The following is a 24,730-nucleotide window of genomic DNA, read 5'->3' as shown; positions in this document are numbered from 1 at the left end:
TTTTATTTGACATATTTTTTAAAAATGGAGTTATTCACATATTCTTATATGACAATTATTTATATTATGTAATTTTTTTTTTTAACTGTGGACATTTCAGGACCGTTTATTTAGAAAACAATAACGGTTTTCTGCGGAAAGATGTCAATAAAACAGCTTGAGAACAATGTCACGTAGCATCACATTACCTCAGAAGTCATTCAGTGTCCACAGCTGTTCACAATATACGCCTTAACCTTAACTTAACCTGTTAGTTGTCTTGATTATTTACAGTTTTTACAATCGCTATGACAATTTTTTCAATACTTTTAACAATTTTCTAAAAAAAAAACAGTTAGCACAACATCTGTCTGTGTAGGCTATACAAATAACATATTTATTGTTGCTTTGACACAAAATGCATATAGTTAACACAAATTGAAAATGCTTGAACTTCTTTTACACACAAGCTCAACCAAAGCCAAAACAATGGATTTTTACTGCCAAATTTACCAATGCTTTAGCACTGTATGTCAGAACAGATACCACTTTGTTCTAAACCTTACAGGCTTAAGTCAAAGTGAACAACTGTTCATATTGTGAATTGAAACACAATTATATATCCCCTGTATTTTATTCCATTGTAGGGTGCCAACTTCTGGATAAGAAAATAAGGGACAATCGTAGTTCTTTAAGAAAACAAGGGACATGATAAGGGACACTCAACTGTACCACACAGTGTAGTTATTTCAGTGTCTGCAGTTAAGTGTGTGTATAAAGGCTCTCAGACAAACACATTTGAGTCATTCTGTGTCAAAATCTGCCAAATTTCTGAAAATTCCCTGATTTTGTTCATTTTGTTTCTAAAGAAAGACAGTCAAAATTAAGAAAAAAAAGACAAAATATTTAATGTGATGGATGTATATTTACTGAGTATTTCAATATTTTGGGGGTCAGAATGACAATTTTCACAGGGGTGTAAAAATGACTTTAGAAAGATGGCATCATTATTTTATTTTCACACAGAGATTAGTAGGTCTATTAGTGAAATCTGTTGACTTTAGAAATCTTTGTTGCATTATAAGCCAACGGTGACATTTCAAAAAAAGGGAAAAAGCACTTGTGTTTTTTTTTTTAAGTTTGCACGCCTGTAATTCATTTTGAAGACACCTTAATATCCTTTTAGATCCTTTTAGATTCCAATTCTTAAAACACTTTTTACTTTTGGTTCTTTAATTGTAAGGCCCATTAATTTCCAGAGATATAGGGATCTCAATGTGGCTCCATGAGTTAATTGGTAAGCATTTTCAATGGTCTCATATTTTCTGAACTACAAATAAACTAGAAATGTATCTATTTTTTTGAGATACATTTCTTTTAGATACACAATTGAACATTGCTGTCTGAGTGCCATCAATATTTTTTTTTGTAACTCTTTAGTTTAAAGTATTAAATATATCTCAATATCTTGGTGTAATTTTGGAGTCAGACCTGAGTTTCAGTAGTCATGTCAAAGCAATAACTAAATCAGCATACTATCATCTGAAAAATATCGCAAGGATTAGATGTTTTGTCTCCAGGCAAGACTTAGAGGAACTGGTTCACGCTTTCATCACCAGTAGGGTGGACTATTGTAATGGCCTTCTCACTGGCCTTCCCAAAAAGACCATTAGACAGCTGCAGCTCATACAGAACGCTGCTGCCAGGATTCTGAGCAGAACCAGAAAATATGAGCATATCACACCAGTCCTCAGGTCTTTACACTGGCTTCCAGTTACATCTAGGATCGATTTTTAAAGTACTACTTCTTGTTTATAAATCACTCAATGACCTAGGACCTCAATACATCGCAGATATGCTGATTAAATACAAACCCAACAGATCACTCAGATCAGCAGGATCAAGTCAGTTAGAAATACCAAGAGTTCACTCAAAGCAAGGAGAGTCTGCTTTTAGCTATTATGCCAGCCGTAGTTGGAACCGGCTTCCTGAACAGATCAGATGTGCTCCAACAGTAGCCACATTCAAATCCAGACTCAAAACACATCTGTTCAGCTGTGCATTTACTGAATGAGCACTGGGCCACTGTACGTCCGACTGATTGCACCTTATCTATGCATCATTTTTTAAATAATTTTTTATAACTGTTTTAGTTTACCTGTTCTTTTCTTTGGTTATCATCATTTTATTACTTTTAATTCTCTTTACATTGTATTCTTTTTCTTATGCATTTTTTAGCGCTATTTTAATTCCTTTATATGTAAAGCACTTTGAATTGCCATTGTGTATGAAATGTGCTATATAAATAAACTTGCCTTGCCTTGCCTTGCCTTCAATATACTTCTATATTCTCGGTCTTAATACAATTTTCTTTTGTAACCTTAATTTTAATAGCCCTATGGTTTAGTCCAGTAGGCATAATGTAATGCTCAAATTACTGAATATTTATTTTCTACACTAAAGGGATATTAAATACCATCAACCTCTATTCAAAATTATAAAACATAAAAGTTTTTTTCCCCCCCTCAAAAATACAATTTGAAAGCATAATAACTGGACTTTGAAATTTCAGCCAATAAAACATTTTATAAAACAATGGCACTTAAAATGTTGAACTAAATGTTGTTGCAACCATATATGAATAAATCAAAATGCATATTTTTGTATTAAAGAGAACTTAGAGGATTGCTTTTGCTGCTTGAGACTTTATTAGTTATTTTGCGTTTAAATAGCCTAATGAGTTTATGAACGACAAGTTACTTAAATATTAAATATTTAAAATACTGCATCAACTTACAATTATAGTGAACGACGATTTCTCTTTTTGATCACGTCTTCCATCAGGGAGAGTGCATGCTTTTTTTTGCATGGCTGAATGTTGGACTGACGAACAATAATCACGTTGTTTGCATCCGCCCAAACTGATTTGCCGAAAATCTAAATGCGAACAGTTAAAGGGATTCGCCGTTAGCGCGCGCATAGAGAACACCGGCAGAGGATTCTGCCGGGTCTTAAAGCCTTCCGCAAACGGTTATTCTCGGTGGGACGAATTAGGAAACGTGCATTGTGAAGGGCGCTCTGGAAGATGTGCAAATGAGCGTACCGGTACGCTAAAGTCACGTTCTGGGGGCACGGATAGGTGGCGGTACGCTCAAGAGCTATATTTGGAAGTGGCGGTACTGAGTACCGGCGCGTACAGGCCCACTTAAAGCACTGATTGTTACCGAGAAACAGCTGGTTGAAGTTGTGCAAATATATGAATCCCATCTGATTCCAATAGGAATTGTTCAGGGGTTGATGTACTTTCAATCCAGTAAATGAGGGCCTCTTTGTGCTGATCTTGTGTGAAGAAGGAACAATATAGAGCAACACAAAGAAAGTAAGAAAAATGCTTGCACAAGGTAGAGAAAGATGAGTACTAGGACAAGGGAGAGGAGTGGGACTGGGTCAGGGAACATCCTTAAAAAGAAAGAACGCACTGGTGAGCTTAGCAACACCAAAAGACCCGGAAAACCACGGAAAACAACTGTGGTGGATGACCGAAGAATTCTTTCCCTAGTGAAGAAAATACCCTTCACAACAGTTGGCCAGATCAAGAACACTCTCCAGGAGGTGTATGTGTGTTAAAGACAACAATCAAGAGAAGACTTCAGAGAGTTCACCACAAGATGTAAACCATTGGTGAGCCTCAAAAACAGCAAGGCCAGATTAAAGTTTGCCAAACAACATCTAAAAAAGCCTTCACAGTTCTTAAACAAAATCCTATGGACCAATGAGACCAATATCAGCTTGTACCAGAGTGATGGGAAGAGAAGAGTTTGGAGAAGGAAAGGAACTGCTTGTGATCCCAAAGCATACCACCTGATCAGTGAAGCATGGTGGTGGTAGTGTCATGGCGTGGGCATCTATGGCTGCCAATAGAACTGGTTATCTTGTATTTATTGATGATGTGACTGCTGACAAAAGCAGCAGGATGAATTCTGAAGTGTTTTGGGCAGTATTATCTGCTCAAATTCAGCTAAATGCTTCAGAACTCATTGGATGATGCTTCACAGTGCAGATGGACAATGACCCGAAGCATACTGCAAAAGCAACCAAAATGTTTTTTAAGGGAAAGAAGTGGAATGTTATGCAATGGCCAAGTCAATCACCTGACCTGAATCCGATTGAGCATGAATTTCACTCGCTGAAGACAAGACTGAAGGGAAAATGCCCCCAAAACACGAAGGAACTGAAGACAGTTGCAGTAGAGGCCTGGCAGAGCACCACCAGGGATGAAACTCAGCATCTGGTGTTGTCTATGCGTTCCAGACTTCAGGCTGTATTTAACTGCAAAGGATGTGCAACCAAGTATTAAAAAGTGAAAGCTTGATTTATTATTGTTAACGGGGTGGTTGGATGCAATTTCAATTTTTTAACTTTAGTTAGTGTGTAATGTTGCTGCTTGAGCATAAACGGTATCTGCAAAGTTACAGCAATGAAAGTTCCCTAGTTCAGTAGTCAGGGCAGTAGACAGGACACAAGTCAATGGGCTGACTCCCTGATTAGTGCCCTGACTACTGAACCAGGGAGCGGATTGAGGTAATAGGGATAATACTAAATTATTTTAGTATTTTGGCTTCCAAAGATTATAATAATATTTATGTCTAGTGCAACTTAATTCCCTTTGCAGCAACACTTCTCCCTAAAATTCAAACGTAATCACAGAATCAGCACGATCAGTGATTGTTGTAAAATACAGTCTAGCTACTGTTGGTAAATTGTGGGACGCGTTTAATAATAAAAAGAGCGATTAAAAGCACAAAAATATGCGCAAGAGATTGTTCCCAAGTCGGCGCGCGCGCTCTGAAACAGCCCGCAACGAGACGAGCAAATTACACTTTCGGTTTCACATTTGGCTCAAACGATCAAATGTACACAAACATCTATGTCAAAATGACCGGCTTGGAGAGTCTCTTAAACACAACACAGTTTGTGTCTAAAATGGACGTAGTTATTATGGATATAGTCGGGAGAAAGTGTAGTTCATCTGCCTATTATCAGTCGCCTATAGATCTGCACATCTGTCTTATAGAGCAGTGGCGCCACCAGGGGGTGGCCACGGCCACCCCTGGCCACCCCACTGGCCACCCCGCTGGCCATGGCGTAGGTTTGGGGGGGACGCTAGGTAGTAGGTACTAGTCCCAATCAATATTTAGAATAAGCAAAATGACGCGTCCCGTATCAAACCAATACAGACGCGATGCACAAGATTGTGTTTTAGCGGCGCTTTATTGCCATAGCGACGGAGTCTCGAGAACATGCGCTGGAAACTTGCGCGTTTTTTAAAAAACATGTCGAGCTCGCGTCCACAGTTTGAACGCAAGAGGATTTCCAGATATAGGGCTGAATAGAAAAAAAAGGTATCATGAGTGGGTCTGTCCAGTAACTTAAGATGAACCTAAGACAAACTGCACCCTTTGCAGAGAAGCATTTCAGTGTCTCAGACTGTCTGACTTAAAGCATGCGATGACAGACACATCCGTGAACTAAAGGTAAAGTTAGGCCTATTGTTTTTTTATTGGATAATATAATATTCCATACATTATCAGAGCTTGGTAGACTTATTTTTCTAGACATTAGAACGGTTAATTAATAGATTATAGCATATTAATGTTATCAATTTATCATTTAGCAGTTTGATATTTAAAAAATATTTAGATTAAAATGGGACAAATAATTACATAATAATATAGTCATAATAGTAAATTAATAAAGAGGATTAAACATTTTTGAATTTCAGAATTGTCAGTAAAGTGGTTACTGGTTCAGAATGACTGCTTAAAGAGACAGTGCACCCAAAAAAGAAAAATCTGTCATAATTTCCTCACCCTCAAGTTGTTCCAAACCTGTATGCATTTCTTTATGTAGAACACATATGAAGACACATTCCTACCATGGAAGTCAATGTTGCCCCCAAAGCAAATATTTGGTTACAAACGTTCTTCTAAATATATTCTTTTATGTTCAACAGAACGAAGAAACTCATTCAGGTTTGGAACATCATGAGGGAGAGTAAATGACGACAGAAATTTCATTTTTGGGTGAACTATCCCTTTAAAGTACACCAATACAGGCTTCTAAAGAGTTCTTCAGAAATAAATAAAATAATCAAAAGTAAAATCATTTAAAATGTGTTCTGTTGCAAGTTTACATACTTGATTCCATGTTTATTGTTGAGCTGCTGTCATTATTTCATTGTCACTCTTATCACTCTTATATTGCCAAGTTCATAAATTATTTTCAAAAACGGATTCAAAACTGATTTGAAAAAAAAACATACACACAAAATAACTTATTTTCAATATAAAAAGTGATTGTGGACTGGATATTTTTTGACCTTTTATCACAGTCTTGGACATGTCAAAGATTAGTAACAACACTGGCTCTGATGCATTGTTAGTTTGTGTGCAGCATCAGATTTACATTTTTTTAATCCCTCATTTATATGCAGTTATTATACTCTATACAAATGCCAGAAACTAAGCTTCTTTTTTTTCAGCACAGGACTATCTAAAGGGTTAATGGTGCCACCTGGTTATCAACTGTAAAAATTACACATTTTACCTCTTCCCAAAAGGGAAAACCACCAACAATCAAGAATGCATGATTATATGGCATCATGGCTTTCCAATCAAAAAATGTGGCTATAATGGAAGTCAATGGGGCAAAAACAGCCACGAACTGTAAATGAGGGAGAAAAAAATCTGATGCTGCACAAAAACTAACAATGCATCAAAGCTAAAGTTGTTACTAATCTTTGACATGCCCAAGACTTTATTATTTTTTTTAATTTAAAATAAGTCATTTTGTGTGTATGTTTTTTTTTTCTTCCAAATCCGTTTTGAAAATCATTTATGAACTTGGAAAATAAAGAGTATTATTATTTTGGTACTGGATAATTTGAACTGAAGAGCCTCATAAATTAATAGACTTATTAATAAACTTTGCACACTCAGACAGCAACAGATCAGCACATGCCCGTCAGTCAACAATTTCAAAAGAAGTTAACGTTAGAAGACGAAGACTACTGGTAAGTAAATAAGTCAAAAAATATTTTTTAGTAAAAGACGATGCGGAATTATGTGTCGTGACGTGCTACAGGCCGGTTTACTACACCAGTAGAATAAACATCTGAAATTATGGTTTCTAGTTTTGGTGTGCCACCCCAAGATTTTAAGTGGCCCCATCTGGCCACCCCTATGAAAAATTTCTGGAGGCGCCACTGTTATAGAGGCAGCAGTGTAAATAACCATGCTGACGAATTACTGCGAATTAAACAACCAAATGCAAAGAGAAAATCATTCACAGCTCTTGAATGAATAACGTCAGCTTTAATAAGCATTAATTTAGCCTATTTATGATAAACTATGCAGTGTTATTTTACATTTGATTAATAGAATACTGATATATATATATATATATATATATATATATATATATATATATATATCATATAAAATCTCAAAAAGTACCAATAAGAATACCGTTAAATTACCGGACCGATTAGCAGTATCGGTAAGAGTAGTAATACCGTTAAAACCTTAACGATACCTAATCACAGCCTAATGGAGCAGTTTCAGACTCATATTCTGACTAGAATTGAGTATGACCACGTCAGGCTGGCCGCATACAGATGTTTTTCCCTTTTCACCATCCTTTGTAAACCCTAGAAATGGTTGTTCATAGGGTTGGGCGATATCTCGATATTTAAATATATATCGAGATATTTTTTAAACTCGATATGGATTTTGACATATCGTATATATCGATATATTGTTTATATTTAATTCTGATTCCACAACTTTGCTTGTTTTGCCTTCTCTGTGCTGTGCTCGCCCTCCGCTTGCACGCCTCCCTCCTCGTTGCTTTTGTTCCGTCAGTTCACACCTCCACACACACACAATTTTGAATCAGCCACATCCACAGCCAAACATCTTCTCTCCTCCTTCTCTACACTCACTGAGGACGAAATATCTAAGCTTCTCCTCTCCAGCCATCCCACTACCTGCCCTCTAGATCCCACCCCCTCACATCTCCTACAAGCCATCTCCCCTGCAATCTTACCAGCACTCACACACATCATCAACACATCTCTCTGCACCGGCATCTTCCCTACCACATTCAAGCAGGCTCGGGTAACCCTACTGCTTAGAAAACCCATATTAGACACATCACATCACATACCATTCATTGCGAAAACACTTGAAAGAGTTGTGTTCAACCAGGTCTCATCTTTCCTCTCACAGTCTAATCAACTGGACGTTAACCAGTCATGCTTCAAAAAGGGCCACTCAACTGAGAGGGCATTATTGTCAGTTACTGAAGCCCTGGGGCTGGCTAAAGCTGCATCCAAATCATCAGTTCTCGTCCTCCTCGATCTATCTGCTGCCTTTGACACTGTGAATCATCAGATTATTCTGTCCACCCTCTCATCTCTGGGCATCACAGGGACTCCTCTCCACTGGTTTGAGTCCTATCTCACAGGTAGGTCTTTTAAGGTTGCCTGGAGAGGAGAGGTATCCAAAACACATCAACTGACCACGGGGGTTCCTCAGGGCTCAGTGCTTGGACCTCTCCTCTTCTCCATTTACACTACATCATTGGGACCCATCATTCAGGCACTCAGCCTCTCATATCATTGCTATGCTGATGACACACAGCTCTACCTCTCATTTCAACCAGATGATCCCACAGTAGCTGCACGAATCTCAAGCTGTCTGGCGGACATCCCGGCATGGATGAAAAAACATCACCTGCAGCTCAATCTAGCAAAGACTGAGCTGCATGTTTTGCTAGTCCCACCATACAACACGATTTTACCATCCAGCTAGGTTCATCTTTGATTACTCCTTCAGTGTCGGTCAGAAATCTTTGAGTAATCTTTGATGACCAGCTGTCCTTCAAAGACCACATCTCAAAGACAGCTCGGTCATGCAGGTTTGCATTGCACAACATCAGGAAAATCAGACCATTCCTTACGGAGCATGCAACACCGCTTCTTGTCCAAGCCCTGGTCATTTCTAGACTTGACTATTGCAATGGGCTTCTGGCTGGACTTCCATCTTGTGCAATCAAACCGCTGCAAATGATCCAGAACGCTGCGGCACGTCTTGTATTCAATGAGCCCAAAATGGCTCATGTCACACCTCTATTCATCTCTCTGCATTGGCTACCACTCGCTGCCCGGATCAAATTCAAAGCCCTGACACTTGCTTATGGATCTTCCACAAGCTCAGCACCCGCATACTTTGACTCACTCCTACGAGTCTACACACCCACCAGAAGCCTTCGCTCAGCTAATGAGCGAAGGCTTGTGGTACCATCACAAAGAGGCATGAAATCCCTCTCTAGAACTTTCTTTCATTGTTCCTGGTTGGTGGAACGATCTTCCGTTCTCCATACGCACAACAGAATCACTCGCTTCATTCAAAAGACGGGTGTTACGTCCCCAGTAGTCTAGAGGTATCAAGGGGACATGAACATAAAACTAGAACCTGAGTTCAGCTAAGACGAGTTCAGGTTACACAGAGAACAGAAGACTTAAGCAGACCAACCGAGTTTGGGGCAAAATAAGTAAAGTTTTACTGAAAGTAATTTAACATATATTTACATATTTACAGTCCCACAAAGGGGAACAAAACAAAAAAAAAAGGGTGAAAAGGGAACAAGAGTGTTGCCAACAAAAAGAAATAAGGAAAACCCAAAAGACCAACTAACTCAAAGTAAGAAGAAGCTTACTAGAAAAAAAACATCAAAAATAAATCTACCTACTCTAACTAAAACAAAACTTACAACGGGTGGCAAACACTCCTTACCTGATGTTACTAGACAGTTGAGGACTACATGTTGCAAAAATGTGCAGGGCCCCTAACCTGTTCCCAATTCAAAAACAATTCAAACAAATTGAAAACTTTACAACAAAGGCCACAGGCCAGCACAAAGGAAAGAGGAAAAAACAGTCTTCTTGTGTAGCAGCCATCTTGGGGTTTTTATAGTGTTTGATGATCTCAGGTTCCTGTGTGTGATTGGCTAATCACACAAGACAGGCAGCGATTGGCTGGAGCAAGTACACATGATGGAACCAATGAGGGAACAGGCTCCTGCAAAAGAACATACACACAAAAAAACAAAACACATATGCCTAAAAGGCGTAACACCTCCCTCCACAAGAACAAACTTTAAAGGTTTGTATTCACTAAACCCGAGACAATGCATCCGCAATAACATTATTGATGCCCTTCTTATGCCTAATTTCCAAATTATAATCCTGGACCAATAAAGACCATCTCATAAGACGCTGGTTATGATTATACATACGAGAGAGGAATGTCAAGGGATTATGATCCGTGTAAACAATTACAGGTACAGAAGACGAACCCACATAAACCTCAAAATGCTGAAGAGAGAGTAACATTGCCAGAGCCTCTTTCTCGATGGTAGAATACCTTAGCTGGTGTCTGTTAAACTTACGGGAGTAGTAACAAACAGGATGGTCAACTCCATCCTCATCCTCCTGTAACAGCACCGCACCTGCACCATAAGCACTTGCATCTACCTCAATTTTAAATGGTACATTAAAATCAGGAGCAGAAAGTACCGGGGCAGTACATAGTAAAGCCTTCACATTAACAAATGCCTGCTGGCACTCCAGAGTCCACACAAAGTTTTTAGAAGGGCTCAGTAGATTTGTAAGTGGTGTGACAACAGTTGAGAAGTTCTTGCAGAAACCTCGATAATACCCAACCATTCCGAGGAATCTACGGAGCTCTTTCTTTGTAGTGGGAGCTGGAAAGGCAGTAATTGCAGTAACTTTCTGCTCAACTGGCCGTACATGCCCTTGCCCTACCTGTTTCCCCAAATAGGTTACCGTGGCCTTCCCAAACTCACATTTTGCAAGGTTTAATGTCAATGTAGCTCTGGCCAAGCGTGTAAATACTTCCCTAAGAGTACTAACGTGATGTAACCAATCAGGAGAGTAAATGACCAAGTCATCGAGATAGGCATTACAATTTTGAACATCAGCTAGGACCAAATTCACTAGTCGCTGGAACGTAGCGGGAGCATTTCTCATCCCAAATGCCATTACGGAGTACTGTAGAAAGTGATCAGGTGTCACAAAGGCGGATATTTCAGAGGCTCTAGGTGTTAAAGGAACCTGCCAATATCCCTTTAATAGGTCCAGTTTAGTTACATATTTTGCTGCACCAACATTATCTATACAGTCTTCGATTCTTGGCAATGGATAGGAGTCTGGAAGAGTAACAGCATTTACCCTCCTGTAATCTGTGCAGAACCTGAAAGTACCGTCTGATTTAGGAACAATCAGGCAGGGGGAACTCCAGGGACTAGAGCTTGGTCTCGCCAACCCATTGTCTAGAAGAAACTCAACCTCCTGTTTCATGATGCTTCTTTTTACAGGATTAATACGATAAGCATGTTGCTTTATAGGGGTCACATCCGTAACTATGATGTCATGCTGTACAACTGTGGTTTGAGAAGGGATATCTCCAAAAAGAGTGGGAAAATCTGCAACTAGTTGCAGAATATCATCTCGCTCGTCCTCTGACAAATACTGAAGACGGAAAGGTAACTCTGAGATCATTTCAGAATTTGAAAGTCTAACTGATTCCTGTACAGAGTTAGAGAACACTAGATCTTCAGTTTCGGGCTCAGCAGATACAGAAATAGTAGCCAAAGGTTTGGGAATTACATCCTCATTACCAGAAATTGCCTCAGAGGTTGCTGCTGAGCTGACCCTTACATAGTATTCTTTTAACATATTAATGTGACAGGTACGGGTTTGACGCTTCCTTTCCGGAGTATGGATTACATAGTCTGTATCACTAAGCTTTTCCATGACCATGTAAGGACCAGAAAAGCGAGCAGACAGAGAAGAACCAGGGACAGGTAATAACACCAAGACTTTGTCACCAGGTTTAAATGACCGTGCAGTTGCCTTCTTGTCGAAGCGGCTTTTCATGGCACTTTGTGTAGAAGACAACGTTTCTTTTGCCACAGCAACAGCCTTGTGCAGCTTCTCTCGCAACTGACTAACATAGTCTAATACATTAGTCATGGGAGCAGAATCAACCGATAACAATTCATCTTTAAAAACTCTCAAGGGGCCACGAAGAGTGTGTCCAAAGACAAGTTCTGCAGGGCTGAACCCAAGAGACTCCTGCACAGCCTCCCGCACAGCAAAAAGTACAAAAGGAAGTCCATCATCCCAGCATTTTTCGGTTTCCAAACAGTATTTGCGCAGCATAGACTTTAATGTCTGGTGCCAACGCTCCAGTGCACCCTGACTTTCAGGGTGATAAGCACTAGAGACTCTATGCTGAATACTCAATGCCTCCAAGACTTGTTTGAACACCTTCGAAAGAAAGTTTGAACCCTGATCACTCTGGAGGATTTTAGGGAGACCAAATGTGGAAAAAAATTTTGTCAATGCTTTTACCACCGAAGTGGCAGTGATTTTTCGTAAGGGAATAGCCTCTGGGAATCTAGTAGTAACACACATTATGGTCAGTAGGAACTGATTACCAGATTTAGTCCTGGGCAAAGGGCCCACACAATCAACCATAACATGCTCAAAGGGCTCTCCCACAGCAGGAATTGGGCAAAGAGGTGCTGGAGGGACCTTTTGGTTTGGCTTCCCAGTTAGTTGGCAGGTATGACAGGTTTTACAGTAATCTGCCACCGCAGATTTCAAACCTGGCCAAAAGAAAAATTTCAAAATGCGATTATAGGTTTTCGTGACACCTAGATGTCCAGACCACACACTGTCATGAGCCAAACACAACACTTGTTCTCGCAAAACTGAAGGGACTACCACTTGATGGGTAGCACTCCAGTCGGAGTCTGCCACACCAGGAGGGTTCCACCTACGCATTAATACCTTATCCTCAAGGTAGTATACTGCTTCTTTATTATTCACAGTGTCAGAAGGGACAACTAATGAAAAATACTTGACCAGAGATGGATCAGAGTGTTGAGCAGCAATCAACTGATCGCGTGAAACAAAAAACGGAGGAGGGTCAACCTTTTCAGACAACTTTGAGGAAATGGCCTTACTCCTCAACCCAGCGTCTGAAGGGGAAGACACTTTTGGGTTGTCATGGGCCAGATCCTTCAACATTGGGCCTAGAAAAGAATCAGACAGGTCAACATGTTCTAATTTCTGTGCCTGTGCACGAGTGATGACACAACTAGGAAAAACATTTGGGAAGTTGTAAAACAGGTTGTCAGCTGTACAACAATGATCTATTCGATCTACCACCTCAAGCATTGGCATTACTTTTCCATGAGCTATATCATTCCCCATGATAAAGTCGATCCCTTTTACAGGCAGAGTAGGCTGCACCCCAACTCTAAAGAAACCAGTGACCAACTCTGATTTTATGTGTACATTATGTAAAGGCACTGGAACAAATCCCATCTCGATACCCTGCACTAAAACACTCACCCCACAGGAGGTTTGAGCTGCCAAGGGTAGCCCATCTGTACGCAAAAGTGACTGGGTGGCCCCAGTATCCCTCAGAATGCGAATCAGCCTCTGGTCCTCAGGCCTTCCTGTTGCAGATATTAGTCCATCAAAAATAAACGGAGCATAAGCAGAATCAGGAATGTCATTGCTGGACACAATTCCTTTGGGAGACAAAGGGACACTCTTAATCAAGGCCACACTTTTCTTCTGACCTGACTCATGTGACTGCATCTGCTTTCGCTTCAGAGACATACAGTCAGCTATAACATGTCCAACTTTATGGCAGTAAAAACATTCTCTCTCTGTTGGATGGACAGATGGTGACTTTACCTGACCAGTTGAAGAAGACAGAGGTGCTGAAGGAGTAAACACTGACATAGATTTTTGGTCTTTCAATACAAAGACATTTTTGTGTGTGAGCACAAATTCATCAGCCAAAACTGCAGCCTTAGACAAGGAAGACACCTTTTGTTCATTTAAATAAACCACAATACGCTCAGGCAAACAGTTCTTAAACTCTTCCAGCAGAACGAGTTCTCTGAGAGAATTGTATTCGGAAACTTTGGTAGCAGTACACCACTTGTCAAAGAGAGTTCCTTTTTCTCTGGCAAACTCAACAAATGTCTGACTATTGGCCTTCCTATAACTCCTAAACTTTTGCCTGTAGGCCTCAGGAACGAGTTCATAGGCACGCAAAACTGCTGCTTTAACCAAATCATATTGTAAGCTATCATCTAATGATAGAGTTGACACTACTTCCTGAGCCTTTCCGGACAATTTACATTGCAGTAAAAGAGGCCAAACTTCCTTCGGCCATCGAAAAGAAGCTGCAATGCGCTCAAAAGCACTAAAGTAAGAATCCACTTCAGTATCTCGGAAAGAAGGGACTAAAGTAATGTATTTACTCACATCAAAGGAAGTAGCAGGTTGGTCCGCAGAAGATACATTAGAAGTGACTGGTACTGGAGGGCGTGCAGATTCCAGTTCCAGTTGACGCAGACGAACAACTTTGTCAGCTTCGATTTCCAACTTGCGTACTTCTAAACGAAGCTCCATTTCAGCCTTACGATTCTGGGCTCTCTCTTCAGCCTCCATCTGGAGACGTGCCACACGGACCTTTACCCTGGCATCTCCTCTGGATGGAGACAGACCAGAGGAAGCTGGAGAAAATGGGTCAAAACTGGGTGCAGTAGCTGGAGTCTTAGCATCAACAGCTGTCTTAGTTGCACTAAGATCCACCTGCGACACATCTAGTTCACTTTCAGAGGCATGCATACTTGCCCCTATAACCTGAGAATCAAAACTAGCTGGATCATATTGTACTGGCCCTTTAAGGACCTTCAACTCCACTAATTTTTCCCAAATTACCAGTTTTAACCGTTTCTTAACAAGACCCCTAGATACAGAGATACGAAAGTGATCTGCAATAGCCATTAAATCATCCTTACGGCATTGATCAAGTTGTTCAACACTAGGTTTACTAACAAACTGGTTAATATCAAACAACGCCATACTACTACTCAAATTCTGTTCACAGTTTCATCTATTTTTCAAGGATTTCAATGAGATCCCGGACGAGCCCCCATTTTATGTTACGTCCCCAGTAGTCTAGAGGTATCAAGGGGACATGAACATAAAACTAGAACCTGAGTTCAGCTAAGACGAGTTCAGGTTACACAGAGAACAGAAGACTTAAGCAGACCAACCGAGTTTGGGGCAAAATAAGTAAAGTTTTACTGAAAGTAATTTAACATATATTTACATATTTACAGTCCCACAAAGGGGAACAAAACAAAAAAAAAAGGGTGAAAAGGGAACAAGAGTGTTGCCAACAAAAAGAAATAAGGAAAACCCAAAAGACCAACTAACTCAAAGTAAGAAGAAGCTTACTAGAAAAAAAACATCAAAAATAAATCTACCTACTCTAACTAAAACAAAACTTACAACGGGTGGCAAACACTCCTTACCTGATGTTACGGGACAGTTGAGGACTACATGTTGCAAAAATGTGCAGGGCCCCTAACCTGTTCCCAATTCAAAAACAATTCAAACAAATTGAAAACTTTACAACAAAGGCCACAGGCCAGCACAAAGGAAAGAGGAAAAAACAGTCTTCTTGTGTAGCAGCCATCTTGGGGTTTTTATAGTGTTTGATGATCTCAGGTTCCTGTGTGTGATTGGCTAATCACACAAGACAGGCAGCGATTGGCTGGAGCAAGTACACATGATGGAACCAATGAGGGAACAGGCTCCTGCAAAAGAACATACACACAAAAAAACAAAACACATATGCCTAAAAGGCGTAACAACGGGTAAAAACTCATCTCTTCCATGAGCACTTAATCTTACATTTAAAAAAAAACCTCCCTCCTCTATTTCTCCTTTCTTCTTCCCTTTTCTGGTTTTTGCTACTCTGAGCGGTATACAAATCTTGGTGTTTGGGGCACTTTTTGTGTTTCGTTGCCTCTTCTTGACGGATCGCTTCCTGTTCTCCTGAATTGTAAGTCGCTTTGGATAAAAGCGTCTGCTAAATGCATAAATGTAAATATAAATGTTTACCAGAACCACGCCCCTAAATGCATTGAAGCAACTGCCATGTGATTGGTTGATTAGATAATTGCATTATTGAGAAATTGAACAGGTGTTCCTAATAATCCTTTAGGTGAGTATGGAAATACCTAGAGTGAACCGATAAACCATCCTTTTTACAGCTTATATGGCACAAAATAAAAATAAATGGACATCAGAAGGTGTGTTTGCTCTCTTAACACGCTGTATCAGAACAGTAAAGTCTCAAGGCAGAAAGGCAGTGAAGTCTCAGGTGACCACAAGGCAATCAGGCAGCTCAGTCCGTGAGGGGAAGCCGGCAGGCACTAGATGATCCGTGAAGCAGGGAGGCATAGGCAGACGGGGTCAGCTGGAACCGGAACCGGAGCGAAGCAATCCCATGAAGAACACGAAACACACAGGACACACTGCAACGATCTGACACAAGACTGATGCTGCGTCCCAATTCGCCTACTTATACTACGTCCTAAAAGTATGTACTCTTTTTGTGAAGAAAAGGTATATACTTTTGAGTGTGTAGCAGAAAAGTATGCAAGCTTCGGGACATACTACTTCGCCATCTTTAACGGACTCTGTCACTTAGTTACGTGCATCCTGTCACCGTTGAACTGCCCTGGCAATCATCGTCAGATTTGTCACATCAAATCCTCCTCATTTAATCTCCTACGGTATTGGAGAGAAATGTAGCCGCACGTTGATCTGCCATTTGTTGGTCTTTAATGCAGAGACTGTCCTCATGTGTTTGCAGTTTAAATATAATGATGCATTTAAAAGTTAATGGCCAAACGTGTCATTACAAAAGTTCACAATGCTGTTGCAGGTGAAATATAATGTGGACAACACTGAATAAATATATTTTTGTCAAGTTAAATATTGATAGTTGGTCACTCAAACCCCTTTATCTAAACTTCTCTAGTTGAACTCGCACATCCGTCATGTTTGTAGTTTTTTAACGCTTTTTATCCGCGTTTGTAGTTCTAATCCGCGTTTGTAGTTCTAATCGAATCCTCGTCCAACTCGCAATGGGTTATGGGTAATATCAGCCGTAATGCTGCGTTCACACCGCACGCGAATGACGCGATTCGCGCGAGTGATTTACATGTTAAGTCAATGCAGAGACGCGAATAGGCATTCTGCGGCGCGATTCGCACGAATGAGGCGCCGCGAATGGCGCGATTCGCGCGAATGAAGTGGCAATGATCACGCGAATTGAGCGTTTTGAACGCGTTAATAAAGCCTTAAGTTAATATTAATAAATAAACCCCTTAAACCTTAAGTTAATTAAATAATAATTAACGCGAAACACGCGAATCATTCAAGTTGAAAAATCTGAACTTTGGCGGATATTCGCGCCGCGTTAACCAATGAGGAGCCTGCTTACTGCTGTCACGTGGTGAAGTGACGGATGGGAAACCCATAGGGGAACCCCGAGGCCAGAGTAATTTAAAAATACTACTGTATTGTGTCACAAAATGTACTTTTAATAGTTTTTCAGGCGAGAATGTAGTTGTTTAAAGCTCAAATATGTGATTTATTTATTAAGAGACCTCCTATTTAAAAATTTGATCTGGTGTTTTCGGAGGTGTGAGACCCAACTTGGAAAATAAAGAGTATTATTATTTTGGTACTGGATAATTTGAACTGAAGAGCCTCATAAATTAATAGACTTATTAATAAACTTTGCACACTCAGACAGCAACAGATCAGCACATGCCCGTCAGTCAACAATTTCAAAAGAAGTTAACGTTAGAAGACGAAGACTACTGGTAAGTAAATAAGTCAAAAAATATTTTTTAGTAAAAGACGATGCGGAATTATGTGTCGTGACGTGCTACAGGCCGGTTTACTACACCAGTAGAATAAACATCTGAAATTATGGTTTCTAGTTTTGGTGTGCCACCCCAAGATTTTAAGTGGCCCCATCTGGCCACCCCTATGAAAAATTTCTGGAGGCGCCACTGTTATAGAGGCAGCAGTGTAAATAACCATGCTGACGAATTACTGCGAATTAAACAACCAAATGCAAAGAGAAAATCATTCACAGCTCTTGAATGAATAACGTCAGCTTTAATAAGCATTAATTTAGCCTATTTATGATAAACTATGCAGTGTTATTTTACATTTGATTAATAGAATACTGATATATATATATATATATATATATATATATATATATATATATATATATATATATATATATATATATCATATAAAATCTCAAAAAGTACCAATAAGAATACCGTTAAATTACCGGACCGATTAGCAGTATCGGTAAGAGTAGTAATACCGTTAAAACCTTAACGATACCTAATCACAGCCTAATGGAGCAGTTTCAGACTCATATTCTGACTAGAATTGAGTATGACCACGTCAGGCTGGCCGCATACAGATGTTTTTCCCTTTTCACCATCCTTTGTAAACCCTAGAAATGGTTGTTCATAGGGTTGGGCGATATCTCGATATTTAAATATATATCGAGATATTTTTTAAACTCGATATGGATTTTGACATATCGTATATATCGATATATTGTTTATATTTAATTCTGATTCCACAACTTTGCTTGTTTTGCCTTCTCTGTGCTGTGCTCGCCCTCCGCTTGCACGCCTCCCTCCTCGTTGCTTTTGTTCCGTCAGTTCACACCTCCACACACACACAATTTTGAATCAGCCACATCCACAGCCAAACATCTTCTCTCCTCCTTCTCTACACTCACTGAGGACGAAATATCTAAGCTTCTCCTCTCCAGCCATCCCACTACCTGCCCTCTAGATCCCACCCCCTCACATCTCCTACAAGCCATCTCCCCTGCAATCTTACCAGCACTCACACACATCATCAACACATCTCTCTGCACCGGCATCTTCCCTACCACATTCAAGCAGGCTCGGGTAACCCTACTGCTTAGAAAACCCATATTAGACACATCACATCACATACCATTCATTGCGAAAACACTTGAAAGAGTTGTGTTCAACCAGGTCTCATCTTTCCTCTCACAGTCTAATCAACTGGACGTTAACCAGTCATGCTTCAAAAAGGGCCACTCAACTGAGAGGGCATTATTGTCAGTTACTGAAGCCCTGGGGCTGGCTAAAGCTGCATCCAAATCATCAGTTCTCGTCCTCCTCGATCTATCTGCTGCCTTTGACACTGTGAATCATCAGATTATTCTGTCCACCCTCTCATCTCTGGGCATCACAGGGACTCCTCTCCACTGGTTTGAGTCCTATCTCACAGGTAGGTCTTTTAAGGTTGCCTGGAGAGGAGAGGTATCCAAAACACATCAACTGACCACGGGGGTTCCTCAGGGCTCAGTGCTTGGACCTCTCCTCTTCTCCATTTACACTACATCATTGGGACCCATCATTCAGGCACTCAGCCTCTCATATCATTGCCATGCTGATGACACACAGCTCTACCTCTCATTTCAACCAGATGATCCCACAGTAGCTGCACGAATCTCAAGCTGTCTGGCGGACATCCCGGCATGGATGAAAAAACATCACCTGCAGCTCAATCTAGCAAAGACTGAGCTGCATGTTTTGCTAGTCCCACCATACAACACGATTTTACCATCCAGCTAGGTTCATCTTTGATTACTCCTTCAGTGTCGGTCAGAAATCTTTGAGTAATCTTTGATGACCAGCTGTCCTTCAAAGACCACATCTCAAAGACAGCTCGGTCATGCAGGTTTGCATTGCACAACATCAGGAAAATCAGACCATTCCTTACGGAGCATGCAACACCGCTTCTTGTCCAAGCCCTGGTCATTTCTAGACTTGACTATTGCAATGGGCTTCTGGCTGGACTTCCATCTTGTGCAATCAAACCGCTGCAAATGATCCAGAACGCTGCGGCACGTCTTGTATTCAATGAGCCCAAAATGGCTCATGTCACACCTCTATTCATCTCTCTGCATTGGCTACCACTCGCTGCCCGGATCAAATTCAAAGCCCTGACACTTGCTTATGGATCTTCCACAAGCTCAGCACCCGCATACTTTGACTCACTCCTACGAGTCTACACACCCACCAGAAGCCTTCGCTCAGCTAATGAGCGAAGGCTTGTGGTACCATCACAAAGAGGCATGAAATCCCTCTCTAGAACTTTCTTTCATTGTTCCTGGTTGGTGGAACGATCTTCCGTTCTCCATACGCACAACAGAATCACTCGCTTCATTCAAAAGACGGGTAAAAACTCATCTCTTCCATGAGCACTTAATCTTACATTTAAAAAAAAACCTCCCTCCTCTATTTCTCCTTTCTTCTTCCCTTTTCTGGTTTTTGCTACTCTGAGCGGTATACAAATCTTGGTGTTTGGGGCACTTTTTGTGTTTCGTTGCCTCTTCTTGACGGATCGCTTCCTGTTCTCCTGAATTGTAAGTCGCTTTGGATAAAAGCGTCTGCTAAATGCATAAATGTAAATATAAATGTTTACCAGAACCACGCCCCTAAATGCATTGAAGCAACTGCCATGTGATTGGTTGATTAGATAATTGCATTATTGAGAAATTGAACAGGTGTTCCTAATAATCCTTTAGGTGAGTATGGAAATACCTAGAGTGAACCGATAAACCATCCTTTTTACAGCTTATATGGCACAAAATAAAAATAAATGGACATCAGAAGGTGTGTTTGCTCTCTTAACACGCTGTATCAGAACAGTAAAGTCTCAAGGCAGAAAGGCAGTGAAGTCTCAGGTGACCACAAGGCAATCAGGCAGCTCAGTCCGTGAGGGGAAGCCGGCAGGCACTAGATGATCCGTGAAGCAGGGAGGCATAGGCAGACGGGGTCAGCTGGAACCGGAACCGGAGCGAAGCAATCCCATGAAGAACACGAAACACACAGGACACACTGCAACGATCTGACACAAGACTGATGCTGCGTCCCAATTCGCCTACTTATACTACGTCCTAAAAGTATGTACTCTTTTTGTGAAGAAAAGGTATATACTTTTGAGTGTGTAGCAGAAAAGTATGCAAGCTTCGGGACATACTACTTCGCCATCTTTAACGGACTCTGTCACTTAGTTACGTGCATCCTGTCACCGTTGAACTGCCCTGGCAATCATCGTCAGATTTGTCACATCAAATCCTCCTCATTTAATCTCCTACGGTATTGGAGAGAAATGTAGCCGCACGTTGATCTGCCATTTGTTGGTCTTTAATGCAGAGACTGTCCTCATGTGTTTGCAGTTTAAATATAATGATGCATTTAAAAGTTAATGGCCAAACGTGTCATTACAAAAGTTCACAATGCTGTTGCAGGTGAAATATAATGTGGACAACACTGAATAAATATATTTTTGTCAAGTTAAATATTGATAGTTGGTCACTCAAACCCCTTTATCTAAACTTCTCTAGTTGAACTCGCACATCCGTCATGTTTGTAGTTTTTTAACGCTTTTTATCCGCGTTTGTAGTTCTAATCCGCGTTTGTAGTTCTAATCGAATCCTCGTCCAACTCGCAATGGGTTATGGGTAATATCAGCCGTAATGCTGCGTTCACACCGCACGCGAATGACGCGATTCGCGCGAGTGATTTACATGTTAAGTCAATGCAGAGACGCGAATAGGCATTCTGCGGCGCGATTCGCACGAATGAGGCGCCGCGAATGGCGCGATTCGCGCGAATGAAGTGGCAATGATCACGCGAATTGAGCGTTTTGAACGCGTTAATAAAGCCTTAAGTTAATATTAATAAATAAACCCCTTAAACCTTAAGTTAATTAAATAATAATTAACGCGAAACACGCGAATCATTCAAGTTGAAAAATCTGAACTTTGGCGGATATTCGCGCCGCGTTAACCAATGAGGAGCCTGCTTACTGCTGTCACGTGGTGAAGTGACGGATGGGAAACCCATAGGGGAACCCCGAGGCCAGAGTAATTTAAAAATACTACTGTATTGTGTCACAAAATGTACTTTTAATAGTTTTTCAGGCGAGAATGTAGTTGTTTAAAGCTCAAATATGTGATTTATTTATTAAGAGACCTCCTATTTAAAAATTTGATCTGGTGTTTTCGGAGGTGTGAGACCCAGGCGATCACCGGAGCTCAGCGCTCATCAACCCCGGTGAGAGCAGCCTTAACTCGGCTCGTCCTTCTGCCGACTGCCGCTGCCTGGCAGAACCCCCTCCCATGACGCGAATTCGCGTCTGTAGTGTAGTGAATGTCACACGCGAATAAAGCGAATGGATTCAAATTTTTCACGCGTCCAACTTCGCACGAATAGCGCGATTTATTCGCGTCATTCGCGTGCGGTGTGAACGCAGCATTAGAGTGCCCATCGATCCATACTTCGAATTCGGACCGGAAATAGTAAACAATCCAGGAATTTTTGGAATACTCTTTTCAACATACTACGATTTGGGACATACTAATTCAATTTTTGAATACTATTTAGGATGGATAGTATGCGAATTGGGACGCAGGGTGAGTGAGACACAGGACTATATGGGCCCGGTAATGAGGTGCAGCAGGTGAGAGTGATGGGTGATGAGTAATCATCAGTGACCACGCCTCCAACAACACCACACAACACAGACAGAATGAGAAGGTGAATTCATGAACCGTGACAGTGTTGCGAGAAGTACTAATTACTGAGATGCTACATTTACCTCAGGAAAGTCCAGTAGCTCGTCATTTAGAAGAGTGGAGTGTATAGCATTTACATAACTTTAAATTCATTATATTTTTAAATGTTTGTATTGTAAACTGTAGTTTTTTTAAAAATTATTATTATTGTTGGATGTCTGAAAATGAATAAAAAATAATTTTGTAATGTAGCAAGTTAACTTGCCCTGTATTTATTTTAAAATTCCTTTAGAAACATTTATGTAGGCCTATAATTTACCTGAAATAAAAAAATGAAAAATCAATATCAAAGCGAATCGAAACAAGAGCTTGTGACTGAATCGATTGGTATAATCTTGATCAATATCATGAGCTAGACCTTCATCACATGATGTATTACAGTTTTATTCTGCTAGTAGCCTAGATACATTTAAAACAAAGTACTGAGCAAAATAATTTGTGAAATAATAACAATTTCATATCTAATTTTGGTAACACTTTCTATGACGACTATGCTTGAATTATCATTTATAGCTCCATGTACACTTATTTATAAATTGCACTACTATTTTATAAGCATATTTAAAGTATAAAAATAAATATATATAAAGACTAGACCTATACAGCATTATAAGAACCGTTATAGTTAGATTTATATTATTAATTAATTTGCATGCATTTGCTTTTTCAATGTGCATGCTCATAATAATAAATTATAATCTGGTTTCTAAATTATCAAATAGTTCCATTCAGAGAAAAATAAAAAATATCACTTTTTCTTTTGAACTTTTTACAGCATGAAGATTTAACTGTTAACCCTGAAATGATTACACTGACTTTCCTGTTTAAATTCAGTTTATTACATCAGAACAATCTAGTACAGAAAAAAATATGAGCTTTATATTCAATACGGTGTGTCTCATTGTAGATGTAGAAGAGCCGCTGGATTCAGTGCAGCAGGAAGTAGGAGAGCAGAGAACAGCAGAGGAACAGGAAGCTCTGAGTGACGCTCTGAGCACCGTTACACAGGTTCCCCTCACAGCAGGAGATGCTCTCAACACCACTAACTGATGTGGCATCACAAAAAGATTTAGAGGCACAGCCTTTTACAACCAATGACTGGCCTCCAAAATTCCCTGATGAAAAGAAAGAAGACAGGTTAATTCAGTCTAAGCTGGAAGCTGCTGTATGTGATCTGTTTCAAATGAAAAATAAATAAACAATAAACCTAAATCAATCTTTGACCTTTTCCAGATTCTCACCTGTTGCTTTAATGCAGCGATCTTCAGTCCCTGTACATCCCACAGTGCTTGAGCAGCTCTGTCCATCACAGGAATAACATGTCTTTCCATTGGGGACGTTAGAAGGATCTACAGGAGGCAAACGGGTATATTTGATTAATTCACATTTCTGTATAAAATAAACAACACTCCTTTAGTTCACCCTACTTTAGTTTCCTGATTGACTGTCCTTTGGAAATAAATTGAGTTTTGACTTTACAGAAGATAACACATGATCAGGAAAGCACAATACCTGGAGCATCTTGGACGTTACACTGGTCCGTGTTACAGCAGGAAGAAGTCACCTTTGAAATGCCGAAGTTCATGGACCCACTTTGACAGGCAGGAGCACAAACTTTAGTCTTCACTTTTGTAGTTATTTCACCTAAAATATGAATGATACAGAAAAGACCAGTACATCCAGTATAAATGTCAAATTATATATATATATATATATATATATATATATATATATATAATAATTTCAAACGTCAAAAGTGGTGTAAATGTAATTTCTCATTTAACTGTGACTCATTTACAGAATATTCTATTTATGTCTGCTGTTTAATTTGCTGATTGTTTTGATAAAAATGTTACAGAATACAATTGTAAACGAATTATATGAGAAATTAAATTTACATCACTGAATCAGTCATGATGTTCTTACCGCCTTGAGATACCGCTGTTATACTCATGCACTGAGAAGATCCACTGGGACATGTTTTTAACTTCTGATCTGCACAAGAACCCGTCATGCCCAAACACTCATAACAGTTGAGAGAGTGTCCTTTAGTAATA

The 24,730-nt window shown here is 40.1% G+C and overlaps 1 protein-coding gene across 1 annotated transcript; it reads right to left on the bottom strand.

The window, feature by feature from the left end:
• Positions 1–23,497: 23,497 nt before the first annotated feature.
• LOC137046879 (urokinase plasminogen activator surface receptor-like) lies at positions 23,498–24,337 on the bottom strand. The gene is made up of 3 exons (XM_067424321.1): positions 24,186–24,337; positions 23,915–24,022; positions 23,498–23,788 (listed from the first exon to the last, which is right to left on the bottom strand). Exons 1-3 carry the CDS (start codon positions 24,256–24,258, stop codon positions 23,601–23,603), a joined length of 369 nt encoding a protein of 122 aa, XP_067280422.1. The 5' UTR covers positions 24,259–24,337; the 3' UTR covers positions 23,498–23,600.
• Positions 24,338–24,730: the final 393 nt, after the last annotated feature.

The sequence above is a fragment of the Pseudorasbora parva genome, chromosome 18, assembly GCF_024679245.1.
Source record: "Pseudorasbora parva isolate DD20220531a chromosome 18, ASM2467924v1, whole genome shotgun sequence".
Taxonomy (NCBI): Eukaryota; Metazoa; Chordata; class Actinopteri; order Cypriniformes; family Gobionidae; genus Pseudorasbora; species Pseudorasbora parva.
Note: the sequence above shows the minus strand (reverse complement) of the source record. Positions and strands in the feature narration are given on the sequence as shown.